The sequence below is a fragment of the Silurus meridionalis genome, chromosome 15, assembly GCF_014805685.1.
Source record: "Silurus meridionalis isolate SWU-2019-XX chromosome 15, ASM1480568v1, whole genome shotgun sequence".
Lineage (NCBI taxonomy): Eukaryota > Metazoa > Chordata > Actinopteri > Siluriformes > Siluridae > Silurus > Silurus meridionalis.
In genome coordinates this window covers 16,786,900-16,801,332 of record NC_060898.1, presented here as the reverse complement: position 1 = coordinate 16,801,332, position 14,433 = coordinate 16,786,900, and the positions used below count along the sequence as shown (strand labels likewise).

At 37.5% G+C, this 14,433-nt stretch overlaps 1 protein-coding gene across 6 annotated transcripts in view; it reads right to left on the bottom strand.

Moving 5' to 3' along the window:
- Positions 1 to 559: 559 nt before the first annotated feature.
- The window catches only part of dixdc1b (DIX domain containing 1b), a 37,925-nt gene continuing 24,051 nt past the window's right edge, over positions 560 to 14,433 (bottom strand). For 5 of the 6 annotated variants that reach the window (XM_046867892.1, XM_046867894.1, XM_046867896.1 and 2 more), the window contains 16 exons: positions 9,086 to 9,183; positions 8,860 to 9,005; positions 8,356 to 8,439; positions 7,896 to 7,949; positions 7,599 to 7,649; positions 7,206 to 7,310; positions 7,054 to 7,107; positions 6,562 to 6,654; positions 6,399 to 6,470; positions 6,242 to 6,316; positions 5,853 to 6,014; positions 5,663 to 5,729; positions 5,192 to 5,300; positions 4,541 to 4,649; positions 4,191 to 4,270; positions 560 to 3,182 (listed from right to left, as the gene is read on the bottom strand). In XM_046867892.1, coding sequence (XP_046723848.1) covers positions 3,176 to 3,182; positions 4,191 to 4,270; positions 4,541 to 4,649; positions 5,192 to 5,300; positions 5,663 to 5,729; positions 5,853 to 6,014; positions 6,242 to 6,316; positions 6,399 to 6,470; positions 6,562 to 6,654; positions 7,054 to 7,107; positions 7,206 to 7,310; positions 7,599 to 7,649; positions 7,896 to 7,949; positions 8,356 to 8,439; positions 8,860 to 9,005; positions 9,086 to 9,183 — 1,366 coding nt within the window. In that variant the 3' untranslated portion in view covers positions 560 to 3,175. Of the gene's footprint in view, positions 3,183 to 4,186; positions 4,271 to 4,540; positions 4,650 to 5,191; positions 5,301 to 5,662; positions 5,730 to 5,852; positions 6,015 to 6,241; positions 6,317 to 6,398; positions 6,471 to 6,561; positions 6,655 to 7,053; positions 7,108 to 7,205; positions 7,311 to 7,598; positions 7,650 to 7,895; positions 7,950 to 8,355; positions 8,440 to 8,859; positions 9,006 to 9,085; positions 9,184 to 14,433 lie in introns of those variants that run through there. The other variant, XM_046867891.1, reaches the window with a different exon arrangement.

Below are 14,433 nucleotides of genomic sequence, written 5' to 3'. Positions count from 1 at the left end.
TTTATGTCAAGTTTCTTCTTCTTCTTCTTGCTATTTCAGGCAGTTTCTTACTGTTACCTCTGGCTTAAATATACAAAATATGGACAATTGTAGTTCCAGCCATATGTGGTGTTATTGAGTCGAATAGGATGTTTTTGGCTGTTGGAGCATTACACTTTCCCTTCACTTGAACTAGGACACCTAAACCTGTTTCAGCATGACAATGCCTCTATGCACAAAGCCTGCTCTATGAAGATCAGGATTACATAGGTTGGAGTGGAAGATCTTGACATATCTATCCCAGACCCCAGGTCTCCTCACTCTACATCCTGACTTTACCAACACCCTTGAGGCTGAGTGATCAACACAAGCACGCTCCAAAATCTAGTGGAAACTTCTTCCCTGAATAGTGGAGATTATTTAAACAGCAAATTGGCATTAATATGGAAAAGGATGTTCAAAATGCACATACAATTCTTGTCCACAAGCTTTCTTTCCCCAAATATTGTACATTTAGGTGTCTGCAAAGGTGCTCTGTGATAACAAATTGTAAAAAAACACTACACGGATACAGTGGAACTGAACGTTGATATTCACTTTGTTTATTTGCAATCCAAAATCCAACTGCAAGTAACAATCGCTAGTAGGCCGTGACTAAGGTTTCCACTGCGACACTAAACAGTACCTTCAATCATATCTAAAAAAAAAAACAACTTGCAGCAAAAAATGTTAAAGCCTCTTCACGAGCGCAAACATTTCTTTTAAACATTCATCATTCATAAAATACTGATCATATAAAATCTTATCAAGCCTCTCTTTCTGCAATATAAACATATATATTTACATACACATTTAAAATGTAAAAGCAAATACAAATCTTATATAACTGGCGCTTTTAACGCTTCAGGTATCATTTACTCCAGGCACGACCGGGTTCTTTCTCTGTAAACTCTGCCCTAGTTTCTAAAGCAGTGCAGTGTAATTGCGGCTCTGCACTATCACTCACAAGATGATGCAACTGCAAAAAACACAGATGAGGGTTATACATAATAAGCTGTTCCACTTTATTTGTGCCATTCATTGTTAGTCTCAAGGCAATCTTCAGATAGGTGTATCTTAATGTGTGCTTTATTTTGCTATGTCATTCCTGTACACTTGTTGCTGTCCTCTTTTAACTGCCTATGTTTAAGTATACCAGTATAACTCGAAGACCAATTCAACGCACACAGGAGGCATCACGATTCAACTCTTTTAACTAGGTAGTAATAACCGATTAAAAAATGTGAGGCAAAAGATGTGACACATAGTAATAGAATAATTGCTGTCAATAAACGTACTGCTTAGAAAGTTTTTCTGATTTTCTCTTCTGCCTGTGTGTCCAATTAACAGCCTAAGAACAAATTCCTGTGATAGATCTAGCTAATTACTGTAGATGCAGCTAAGCTAACTATGGATCACTTCGTATTCTCTGTTAGAGTTGTGTAATATGATGGTGCCGTCAAAATGCTAAAAAAAAAAAAATATGATGTCACAACATGTTTCTATTAATGCGCTCCTTCGGCTGCATGTTGGTTTCCAGCTCGTTCACAAGCTATTGCATAAAATATAAGCCTAGTACCCAATATCGATTCAAAACATGCCTTTTATCTGACAAAGCAAAAGTGTATAATGTTGAATCTTTCTGGGAAAATTTAAAATGTATGGAAGGAGTCTTTAATGTCAGTGTTTAGTAACAGTCAGAGTTAAAACTGTTTTACATTGACTTAGATTAACATATTAAAAAAAAGTGAGGAGCGGATATACCGTTAGTTATAGCTTACGTACTGTAAGTGTAAGCTTGATAACTCTCTGATGTTCAAACAACATTAAATGTAACTGTAAATGGACAAAAGTACGCCTGTCCTTAATAAATAAAAAAATAGTAATAATTTGCTGAAAATTGCTGCAGTATAACAGGAATAAAACCCCACTAAGATAATCAACAGTTAATCCCCAAGTGTATTATTCTCACATATCACTCATCTCTGATTTTTCTTCTTGTGTCCTTGCAAATACATTCTTAAAAGTCAAATCCTACGGACATTTTACATACGCTTGGTATTGAGAAACACTCAGACTACACCTTATGTATACAGAATTACACTAGAATGTGTATTATTCTAACCTCACTTTGGTCCAGCGAACTTTGGGGCTGTGTGTGTGTGTGTGTGTGTGTGTGTGTATATATATATATATATATATATATATATATATATATATATATATATATATATATATATAAACAATATAAGTTATTCCTCTGTAATTAGAATCTTGGTTAGCCTTAATTTGAACATACATTGGTCCAGAAAAATGTAACCGATAAAGAGGATGAAAATTAGCTAAATTGCTGGTGTGGGTCTGGCCTTCACTGAAGGCACTGTATAACTTTACACACCTCTATTATCATGCTATCAGTCAGTTTTGCTGGCATCAAACTACAGGTGTATGAAAAATAATTTCACAGCGTTATGCTGTAGGCAGCTGGTGTCTTTGTCACGTGACTACAGTGTCAATAGTGAACAATAACCATAGCTGTATTATGTGAAATGGGTTTGTGTTTAAAAATAGTCAATTAATTTAAGGCGGAAAAATTACACACAGCCGTCTAAAAATCGAAACGTATCACGCGCCCCTGTATTCACTTACTCAAGCCATAATAACACACTCGCACCTGCTCATAAACTTTTTCCTCTGCAAAACAAAGTATCAAATCTCTGACTGTGCATCTATAAAATATAGAATTTAAGACACTAAACTCTTAAAAAAAAAAGTCTGAACGGAAGTTCTTACGGTCACAGTGAAACACTAATTTGACACTACAGATGTTTGCAGTACGGCGACTCATCACGGAACATATCCTCGGATTAGTCATTGGCGAGGAGCCTGTTTCTCTGTAAACAGCTGTTCTGAAAAACAAAATGGTCAGGAGCACGTTCTGGACATCTAATTAACCCCCCAGGTGTCCCGGTTGTTGTTGTCCTGGTTTCAATCTCGCATGGAAAGACAGAGGGACACAGAACAGGAGGGGTTTTGGAATTCCGCGAGAGAGCCGAGCATCTGTACATCCGGCACAAGCACATTCATTCTGACAGATTGGCACAGATCATCCTTCCCATCACATCTGATCCCAGCAGGGCTTTTCTTAGGCTTCCTGTTAAATCCTATTAAGGAGACAAAAACAGCAGTGTAAAACAGTGTGAAACACTATGTAGTGTACTGTACTGCAGACTGCTTTAAAAATATACCTAGCTGCAAGTTATGTTATAATAAGTCTGTGATTAATTTCACCTTTTACTGAGTATAATGTGAAAAATTGTAAAGATAAAAAAAGAAGAAGCTTTTATTCATTCGAATTATTTTGGACAGGATCACAGTTGAGCTGATGCTTATCCCCAGAACACTCGTTGTTAGGAAGAAATGAAGCCAGGACAGGACAGCAGTCCATCGCAGGGTACCATGCATACACACATTCACACACATATTCCCACTATACACTATATTGGGAAACGTTTCTGGACACCTACTCATAAGTATGGTATGTGCTTTTTGAACATCCCATTCCACGTTTAGTCCCAATTTGCTCTTATAATTTTCTCCACACTTCTTGGAAGGTGTTCCACTAGATTTTTGGAGTGTGCTTGTGCAGATTTGTGCTCATTCAGCCACAAGGGTGTTAGTAAAATCTGGTACTGATGTGGGGCGAGGAGGCCTGGGGTGCAGTCAGCATTCCAATTTATCCCAAAGGTGTTCAGCAGAGTTGAGGCCTGAGCTTTATAGAACGGAGCCGGCTTTGTACTCGGGGACATCGTCATGCAGGTTTGAACAGGTTTGGATATCCTAGACAATTGAATTGTAAAGTTAATGGTACTGCATCCAAATTGATCATTTGCCTCCAACTTTGTGGTAGCAGTTCAGGGAAGAACCACACATGGCTGGAAAAGTAGGTGTCCCAATACTTTTGTCCACATAGTGTATCTGTATGTTAGTTAGAAACTGAAGAACCCAAAAGCAAGCCATATGGGATGAACTCATGATCAAACCAGGAAGCCTAGAGCTGCTGATTACCTGCTGCACCACTATACTATATATAAGACGCTAAAACACATGGTGGTGGTGTTTACAGGAAAACTGAAAATTATATTAAAGTATATTTATGTCAATTGCTTTACCTTCCATCACCATGATCCTCCTCAACCCATGCCACGATCTTACCCTCCCAGCCAGGCACCACCGCCTCATCCTGGAACACCTGAGAAACACGGTCAATAATAAATATTCATACGTTAATATTTTAATCCCTATCACTTAAAGTGTCGGCATCATGTTGGTGAATAAATAAATATACCTCTGCTTGATGTTAAGTGTAGAGGAGATGGGGGATTGGGGGTGGGATGTAAAGCAGAACTAAACTGAACTGAATTACTAGTATTTGAACATATAAGATGTTGTATCTGTGCAAAATGTCAAGAAATATAGAAAAATAACTTTTGGGAAAAAAAATATATATATATATATATACCTCCTCTTTCACAGTGCCGAACTCTGGGTCCAGAGCTTTAAAATGGTATCTGTAATTGCCCTCTCGGTCTATAGCCAATTTAAAATCTCGAAGGGTAATTTCTCCCAACCTGGCATCAACACACACACACACACACACACACACACACACACACACACACACACACACACACACACACACGTAGAAATAAACCTTTGAGATCTGGTAGAAAAGAGAAAACTGCAATACTGCAATACTGCAAACCAAATCATATGTTGCTTTCATTTGTAAATTGTATAAAGTAAAAAAAAAAGTATAATAAAAACACCTGTATATTATATAAAAACAGCTTGGTGATGCTTGGATTTTAACACAAATCATCATCTTAACCTCTGAGCTCCCACCTCCATACCACTTCCCTGCCTGTCTTATTGATTAATCCACTTTTTATAAGATTATACTTAGTAATTATAGGTGCATTTATGTTTGCTTTGAAATAAATATCCCAGTTCTACAACCTACATCTTCAGCATTTGCATACCTGTCACTTTTGACTCCAATTCCCTTTTAACTTGTTTATTTCTATACAACAGAGTCTCCTCCTGAACCACAGAGGCTACATTTTACAGGTATACTAAGGCAATATCACGTGTTTCAGTCACATTTACTCACCTCTTAGGGATGTTGATCATGAAGGGTGTGAGCGAGCGGTCTGTAAAATACAGGACTTTGGTGGAAGATGAGGAGTTAAGCATTGGGCTGCTTTGCGAGTGGACCATTTCTGCAGCAAAGCACAAATGGCTTAAACAATACAATTCCTTTGAGAAGCAACAGCACCTTCAGAGCAAATCCAAATGACTGCATTTATAACAGGCGGATATGCTACAGCTTATAATACCACAATGCTGTTCAATTCTCGATTCTAATGGACACCTTTGTATAGAGTCGACAGTGTCAGTGTCAAGAGTCACGTTTTCTGACATGAAACAGTTGCGAGGCAGTCGCATCTTATTAACTAAATAAAATAGGAGTGAAAAGCTGCTGGGGATGGAATTAGTGTTTAGAGATGTCAGCGATTTCCCCCCTTTGCTCTCTTCATTAACTGACCAAGTGTGTGCTCTTTTTCTTGTAAGGGACACTTACTAGTGCTGGAAGGCCAGGAGTCCCTGTCTGTATGAGTGGCCTTGTGTCCTGGAGACCTCGGCCCTGCCTGGAAACAGTTGGAAAAAGTCACTTCAGTCCGGCATTAATATTTATATTTTGTAAAGTCATAAAATCAAATCATGCAACTACTTTATGTATGTAGGGCACAGTTTTGGAAACGCTCCCCAACCTTCCTCTCCTGTCTGGTTTGTGACTCCAGTGTGTAAAGGCGGTCAATGAGGCTGGCCATGCCCTGCTCCAGTGTGTCCAGTGTGTGATGCTGAGGGTCGTGGCCTCCAAAGCTGTTCCTTAAACTGCGCAAAGCATCCCGTACCAACTGCAGCTCCTCCATCTGCCAGAATCAGTTAAAGGACATCATAAGCTCCATGTAAACTTTGCAATCTAGCTATAAACATTTGTGTTTATAAACATTTTATTTTGAAGAAATATCTATATTTTTTATTTCACATTTATTAGATTCGCATAATAAATTGTTTGAGGATCATAACATAAAATACACAATAAAAAATTAAATAATCAAGTTTGTTGTTGGACTTGAAATGTTTCTTGGCTACTCACTCCTTTGTGTGCTCGTGATGTGCTGAGATCTGGAACTGCTGGATGTGTGTAGCCATTGCTTGGAGATCCAGGTAGCTGAAACAACAACGAAAAACCTTAAAGCCCCTAATTGCTTAAAGAGCAGGTTGAAAGTGTTTGTTAGTTGCTATGGTCTCACCTCATCTTCGGCACGATCAGTCAGCTCCTGAAGAATGCTCTGCTTGTGCTCCAGCTCCCTCTGCAGGTCAGCCTGAGTTTTATGTAAAGATGAATAACAACAGCTGAAGCTTGCAGAGAATTGTGTGACGTCTCACAACAGTTTGTTTTGCAAAAGGACATACCTTCTGGATGTTGCTACCTGTCAGCTTGCGTAAAGCTTCATCCAGTTTAAACTGCTGTTGCTGAAGCAGGCGATCCTTCTGACTTAACTCTTTCTGCATAGACAGAGCAAGATATATATATATATATATATATATATATATATATATATATATATATATATATGTGCTTTCCACAAAGTACTAGTTGGGAGGGGTGTTCAGACTTTTTTTTATTTAAATTGCTCCTAGTTATTTAATATTTATTTTTTCTCTCAGAATTTTTGTATGTTGGAAGATGCATAAAAGAAGTAAGTCTTTACATTGACGTTTTTATTTCTGTCTTATATTTTAAAAACCTGCATTTTCATAAGATTGTGTAGACTTTTTATATACACTGTATATAAATATAACACAGTTACATAACCATGCCCCTTTTACTCAGCATCATGTGTTTTTAAGCATTTCTTTATCATATCCATTAGAAGCCTTTGACTGTCATTGTATTTGGTGTACCTTATATTCACTGAGAATCCTGTTTCTTTCTTCTAGCTTCTTATGAAACTCTGCCTGAGGATCCAAACACACAGTGATTACCACAAAAACCCACAAATAGTACGATAATTTAAATACATTCTAAACACACATGTACCCGCCCACACACTCACATTTTGTCCTTCCAGTTCATCGCGGTCCATGCTGGTTCGCAAGAGCTCCTGTTTGAGCTGTAACACAGACGACTCCTGTGCAGTCATGCGCTGCTGGAGAGCATCCTGTACACACAGCACACCATCACCACATACTGTTCTGTATCTGAAGCTCATACACTCATATACAATGTTTAATCAAATGTTTATATGTATTATTTTCACTAAAAGTAGCCAAAGTGTATACAAATTAATAATAATTAAGTTTTTTCCCCACACTATTTTTTATGTCAATAATAATTGTGCCAGAACCACAGTTCAGAGGATTACATCATATGTATGTGCTGATTTGTAAGTATAGCTACACTCACAACTGTAATGACAAAAGGGTTGTTCAGCTTTTGCTCAACTCACTTTGACTCCTTGTAGGTTACGAGCCTCTTGCTTGTACTTCAACAGCTCCCTCTACAGGACGACCAGATGTCATGAGAACAACAAGATATGAAAAAAAAACAATGTTAATGAGCACACATGCATAAAAGACCACAATAATTATGTGCTGATTTATTCTAGAATGACACTATATTTACAGAAAGAATATGTAGTGATAGATCTCAAGTAGTAATTTTTATAGGACATAAAAAGGAAATGTCCGTAAACACAAGCATCATATTACAATACAACTGCAATGAAAGAACAATATAAGTCTACCTTTAACTCCAGATTCTCCTCCATGCTCAGGTCAAGACGACTCCGGATTATAACCTGTAAAAACCACAGAAGATGAACCTCCTTGCAGACTAAACACACTGTGGGGAAAAAGCCAATCGGGCAGTAGACGAAATGAGGTAGAAACTGAACTGGAGAGATAACCAGGTGAACAGAGCAGAAGGTAAACAGATACTTGCTCCTTACACCCAGACAAAGCAGAACTCACTACACAGTAACCTGATCTAACCTGCTGAAACTGAGCGGGACAGAGCGCGAATAAGCAAGTATAAGGAAAAGTAAAGGAGAAAGAAATAGAAGGTAAAGAGTTTTACATGAAAAGACTGAAACAAATGAGCAAAACAAAACAAAAATGGCAAGATTTCAGAGAAGAAAATGCTTTGTGATAAAAAAAACCTAAAAAAAAAAAACCCTAAAAAAAAAAAAAAAAAAAAAAACTAACCAGTTGTTGCTCAGCATTTTCCACTCCCTCTCCCAGTGAAACCTCCTGCTCATCATCAGGCAACAAGCCATGGAGAAGCAAAGCCTAAAAAACCACCCCACACCCCCGCACACACACACACACACACACACACACACACACACACACACACACACACACACACACACACACACACACACACGTCAGACACGGGTTAATCCATCACACTAAATACATGAATTATGCTACTAAACAAGGATCCAGGAACAAGAATTGAACTGAACACTACCAATAGCGAGCTCTGAAGTATAGATTTAAAATGTGTATTAAGCAATACATTTTAAAGATGTGCCCCAGGAAATACACTATCTGCTTCCTTTCATTCCTTATTTTTCTCCGCATCCATAAGATCTACTCTGTAAGATCCACAAGTAAAAGCTACCTGACATTGGAGTCACTATCATTTCTAGTTAGGTATTTATGTATTTTCATGTAGAGTTAACAAATATGAAGAACACAGCTCACCTGTAGGCTGGACACCATTCTCCTGGCCTCCACCATCTCTCTTTCTAACTGCTCTTGTTGCTCCCACAGTTGCTCTTCCCAGGCACAATTATTCACACACCTCCCATTAGGCTCCTGGACAGTTCCTGGGCCACTTGTAATATTGTCTAAGAAGCAGGAAAACTTTGTACATTAGTACCTCTGAAATACTGAGAATACAAGTGCAAGAACAAGAACCCTGCGGTACCTTTGGTGTGTTCTAAGTGGACACTTAAAAGCTGTCCCTTGTCCTCTGAGAGACTGGTGGGGTCTTTGGGTACATGGTTTGGACTTGAGGTGCTCAAGCTACAGTAAGAAGAGAGAACTTACTGTTAGACTACACAGAGGAAATATAACTTCACTAGAGCCTCAAAGTTAAAAAATAACATATACATTATTTGCTTAATTACAGCATACACTAAATACAAACACCTTGCCACATATTTATTCCTGCAACAATTTCCAAACCTTTAATTGCACACATATAGACTATCTAGATCAGAGCAGTATCTTTGAATACTAGCAGGACCATGTCAGTCTGATCGCTGAAAAATAAAAAGCCCACTTTCATATTAGGATGGTAATTCTCCAAGCAGGAGAGGGCGCTGGTTTCTGCCTGTCACCATAGTATTCAAAACATGGATATGCATGCTATTGAGAATGTTTACCAAAAGGAGTACAAATAAAGAAGAGTACAAATAAAGGAAAAATTGACAGCAAAAAGTAAAAACCATGTTTTCTAGGCAAAATGGGAAACATCGTTTTACCAAGTTTAAGGGGGCTTTTGACACTGAAGCCACAAGTTTCTCATTGAGACTATTTGGTAATAGGAATTTTGTCTGAAATGATCTATAAATGAAAGTGTTAAAATGTATTCACTAAATTGTTCTTATATTTTATTACTATTTTAATTCATTTGAAAGGGATAGTTCACAAAACAGAAAATTATGTCATCATTTACTCACAAATATATTGTTTAAGTTTCTTTGAGTTTCAAACAGAATAAAAAAACTCATACAGGTTTGGAACAATACATGGGTGAATAAATGATGACAGAATTGTCTTTTTTTGGAGGGTGAACCAATTAAAGTTATTACTATTATTAAAGGGGGTGATTCCTTTAATTGTGTTATATAGCACTTTTAACTGTTCTCTGAGGGTAGTTTAAAACTCTTGACTACTAAACAAAAAGGGGTCTTTGTACATTTATTAAGATGTATACAATTGTTTGTCATTTAACAAAGTTAAATATTTGAATGAGCATAAGTGCACGAGTTTTATAGGTTATAAACTCATTGCATTAATTGTATATTGAGTTCCCTCAATAAAAAGTCAATTGAGAAATTTTGGAAATATATTAGTCTGGATTAATAAAATGGCCGGAAAAGTTGAAAGTTGCCCATCCCTGGGCCATCTAGATTATAAGAAACACCAGCAACTGTGGTGGACGAAATACACGAACCATGTAGTTGAGTTAAAGTAGAGATACAGTAGGTAAAGTATTAATCCAGTAAAAGTAAAAGTGCTCCATTTAAACTTTCACTTAAGTAAAAGTACAAAAGTATTTGCCTTCAAATATACTTAAGTATCCAAATACTAGGATTTATTATGGCTATAATGTTCCATGTTTCATGTTCTATTGACATTTTTGTCACAAAACTCTTATTTTATCAACTCTTAGCACATCAATCTATTAATAGAATGATATCAATAAATCAAACACAAATAAAAAGGAACTGATTTAGAAAAATTTAGCTGAGTAAAAAAAAAAAATTACTTTGAATTGTAGTGAAGTAAAAGTAAAAGTCTCCCAAATGGAAATACTTCAGTAAAGTACAGACATGCAAAAAAGCTACTTAAGTACAGTAACAATTTACATTTACTTCATTACTGTCCACCACTGACCAGCCAAATAGGAACCTATTACTAAAAACAGTCATCTAAAAAATCCACCCTGAGTGACTTCAATAACGAACTTTTAAATTACCATCTAATCTCCGGCAACAATTCTTCATTTCATTCCTTTTTTTTTTCTGTGATCAACGGTTTCCTTCCCTCAATGCCACTTCCTAATGACACTGGTGTGAGGGATGTGACCTTTGCTTCCTCTGTACCTGAAGAGAGTGATGCAGCAGTGCTTTAGCTATCAACCCTACTGTGTTTGTTATCTCATTGATCGCATAACAGCTTTCTTCTTTTTTCTGTGACTCAGCTTTGTGCATAGCTGCAATGCATTTTTCACTACTTCACTGCATTTTTCATTAATATGACACCAGCTCTGTCATCTAGCCCTATATCAGCAGATAGTTGGATATGTTTTTGGTTTGTGGACTGCTTTCATCAAACAAACAAAACAATCCTACAGAGTGTGCCAGTGATGCTGTGGTACTTAACACACATACCACACTATAGTACCAACATACTCTCCAGTGACATGGCATATGATATCAAAAGTCGAGAATAATCCACCGATTTGCAGTCTAGTGTTGTTGTTTTTCGATGAATAGATGGTGTACAGCAAGAATTGAGCAAAAATTCCCAATAGCGATTTGAAGCCTAAAAAGTGACATATTTAAGTGCACTCTTCTGTCTGTTTCCATAAATAAACAAGTAGCTTACTAATATTCAACCTACTGTAGTAATAGGTCCTGCCTCGACTAGCATTTATGCAGTAGAGATGGTGTCCCAGTTCTGACCAGACAGTACTACAGTCTAATCTCTGCTCAGTTCTCCATGGACCAGCTGCCTCTCAGCCCACATCAAAGCCGTCGAAAATCTCTCTTGCAGTCTCTCTGATCCTTATTCATCTTGCTCACATACTCAAAACGTCGGGACAAAAGAGCTCCCTTGATCAATACTGTCCTCGTCTCTTAATTCCCTGTGCAGGGAGATTAACAACGTTTCATAGCCAAGCAGACACGTCTGCCAAGAGCCGTTCAGAGAACAAGTGAGCTAAATCACCTCTGGAGAGTGTCAGATCCTGCTGAAAAGGGAGCTCCTATTAAAAGGTGCCATTCTCTTAACTATTTTGAAGGTATGGTTTGACCACTGCTTCCTGCTTCAATCAGGGATCTTTTGATGTGTAGTGTTTGGCAGGCTCTTTAAATAATAATGCAGCTATAAATAACATAAGAACAATATGCAATCTGAAATGACATTCATGGAAGAGATGTTACCTCTTCACCACAAAACCACCATTAGAAAGCACTCCACTGCTTCGACTTCATTCGATCGGAATAAACACAACTAGCCCTTTTTCTGTTCCTCTTCCACTTTCATTTCTACGGTATTTGATCTATTCGAAATGGTAAGGTTGGGAAATTACAACCAGCAAACAAGGATGCGACTGACCTTGATGAGAAACAGGGCTCCATAAAGAAATCCAACTATGACCAATCATCCCTCTGGCTTATCATTTTTTTTTACTGAAAATTTGGGACTCGCTCGAGCAACCAATAACATGGAGTCCGTTATTTTTTAAGAAGTGAAACAGAAACAAGATTCCTGAGAGTACCATGGGAGTACTTGTGGCATGGTTTACACAGTTTTTAGGGAAGCAAGACATTTTGGACGAACGTCTTTCATCAGCTGACCTTTTGAGACTGTATAAGAGATTATAAATATCAATTCTACTCTGCAACCTGGTTGAGAAAACTATCCATCCAGTACTTTTTAAAAAAAGCTTGTATGCTACAGCTAAAATATTAGAAAATGAACATAAAATTGGATTAATTACATGTTATGACACAGTATCGGCAATCAAACAATACTCACATGTCTCGATAAGTTAAGAGCCTGTTAAAGGGCCCAGCAGTGAAAATTTTGAACTCATGACCTTCCGAGCAGAGGTCCAAAGTATTAACCACTTGACTACCACTTCCAGTTAGTGACAAGTGAAAATACATGAGCTGATCTTTTTTTTTTTTTTTTACTACAACAATTACTCAAAGAAACAAAGATCGAGCTGTTTCTTATTGCTGCTGCTTTGTGAAAGTTTTTGTGCAAGTCTAGGACTGAGATACAGGATACTATAGACACTGAAGGATTTTAAAATATCCTCACTTCTCAGTACACACTCCACATTTGGGAACAGGGCACAGCATCGTGATGTGGTACGAAAAAAGACATGGAAAGTAATCTTGACGCCATATACTTAATTGCTTCTCCATTTAGAAAGCAGTCTGACAGTTCTAAATACAGTGTTAAGGTCATCAAGTGCTGCCTCACTGTACACCACTAAGATGAGACAGAATGAGAGGAGGAAAGCGACCTGTTTGTTTTCATGCCCCGTGAAATCTGGAACTCTTTATTCTTAGATAAATATCAGCCTCCCTCTTATTTCAGAGCTGCAAACACTTTGTTTTCGTCCTTACTCTCATAATTGATAATATGCTTGCGTTTGCTTTAAGGCTGTAGGGAATAAAATACAGCATGTTCTTACAGAGAAATAATCAAAGATGGTGTATTGCAGCCTGACATAAAGATGATTTACTCTAACCAATCTGAAACCAATTGCAATTGTTGCTGGTCTCGGCTGAACCCAATGTGGTCTTCTGCCTGCTGTAACCAATCAGCCTCAAGGTTAATCATGCTGTTTTTCCTTAAATGCATTTCTGATCACCATGAGTGCTTATTTGAATCACCAGACCAGTCTGGCCATTCTCTGCTGACCTCTCTCATCAACAAGGCATTTCCAGAGTTAGGGAATCATTCTGCTCAATGGATGTTTGCATTTGTACCATTCTTTGCAAAAGACTGCTGTTTGTGAATATCCCAGCAGATCACTAGTTTCTGAAATGATCAAGCCAGCCTGCCTGGCAACAATAACCATGCCACAGTCAATGTCATTGAGTGATTATTTTCCCCATTCTCATGTTTGATGTTCTTGACCTGTATCCCATGATAGGCTGAATGGATATATGCATAAACAATATAAATATTGCTTTATAGAATAAGCATGATCAACAATATAGCCAGCATATATTCTACACTGCTAAGATCTAGAGGTCAACCGATTACTAACACCGGTTCTGGTATCTAGGTTCTGGTACTGACTCATGAAAATGTGTTAATAAAAATAAATATGAATATATTAATTGATAAATATAGTAAAAAAAAATCAATACATTTTAATTAAATATATAATATAGCTCTCTCCACGCAGCACGTAGTCTCACGTGTAAAAACCAAACAGCACATGGCGTAATGACAGTGGAACGAAAAACTATCCGTATAGATTTTTCCCAATTAGTCAATAGTTCCAGCAATCAACTATTGATGTTGACCTTTACTAACTACATCCACCTCAGCTCTCTCAATCATCAGAACATCTCCTTTCAAACAACGCATACAGAAAAAAGCTAATTTCCTGAAGGGTTTGAACACACGTTCAGCATGGCAGGACATTTCTATAGGCTTGAGGTACAGACCATTTAAAAAAAGCCTGGATGTCAGAACATCAGGGTAAAGCGTATGTTTAAAACAGCGTCTTTATTTGGAAAATCGAAACACATGAATAAGTTCTTGGAAGATGAATAAGTGTTGCCTGTGGCTAGC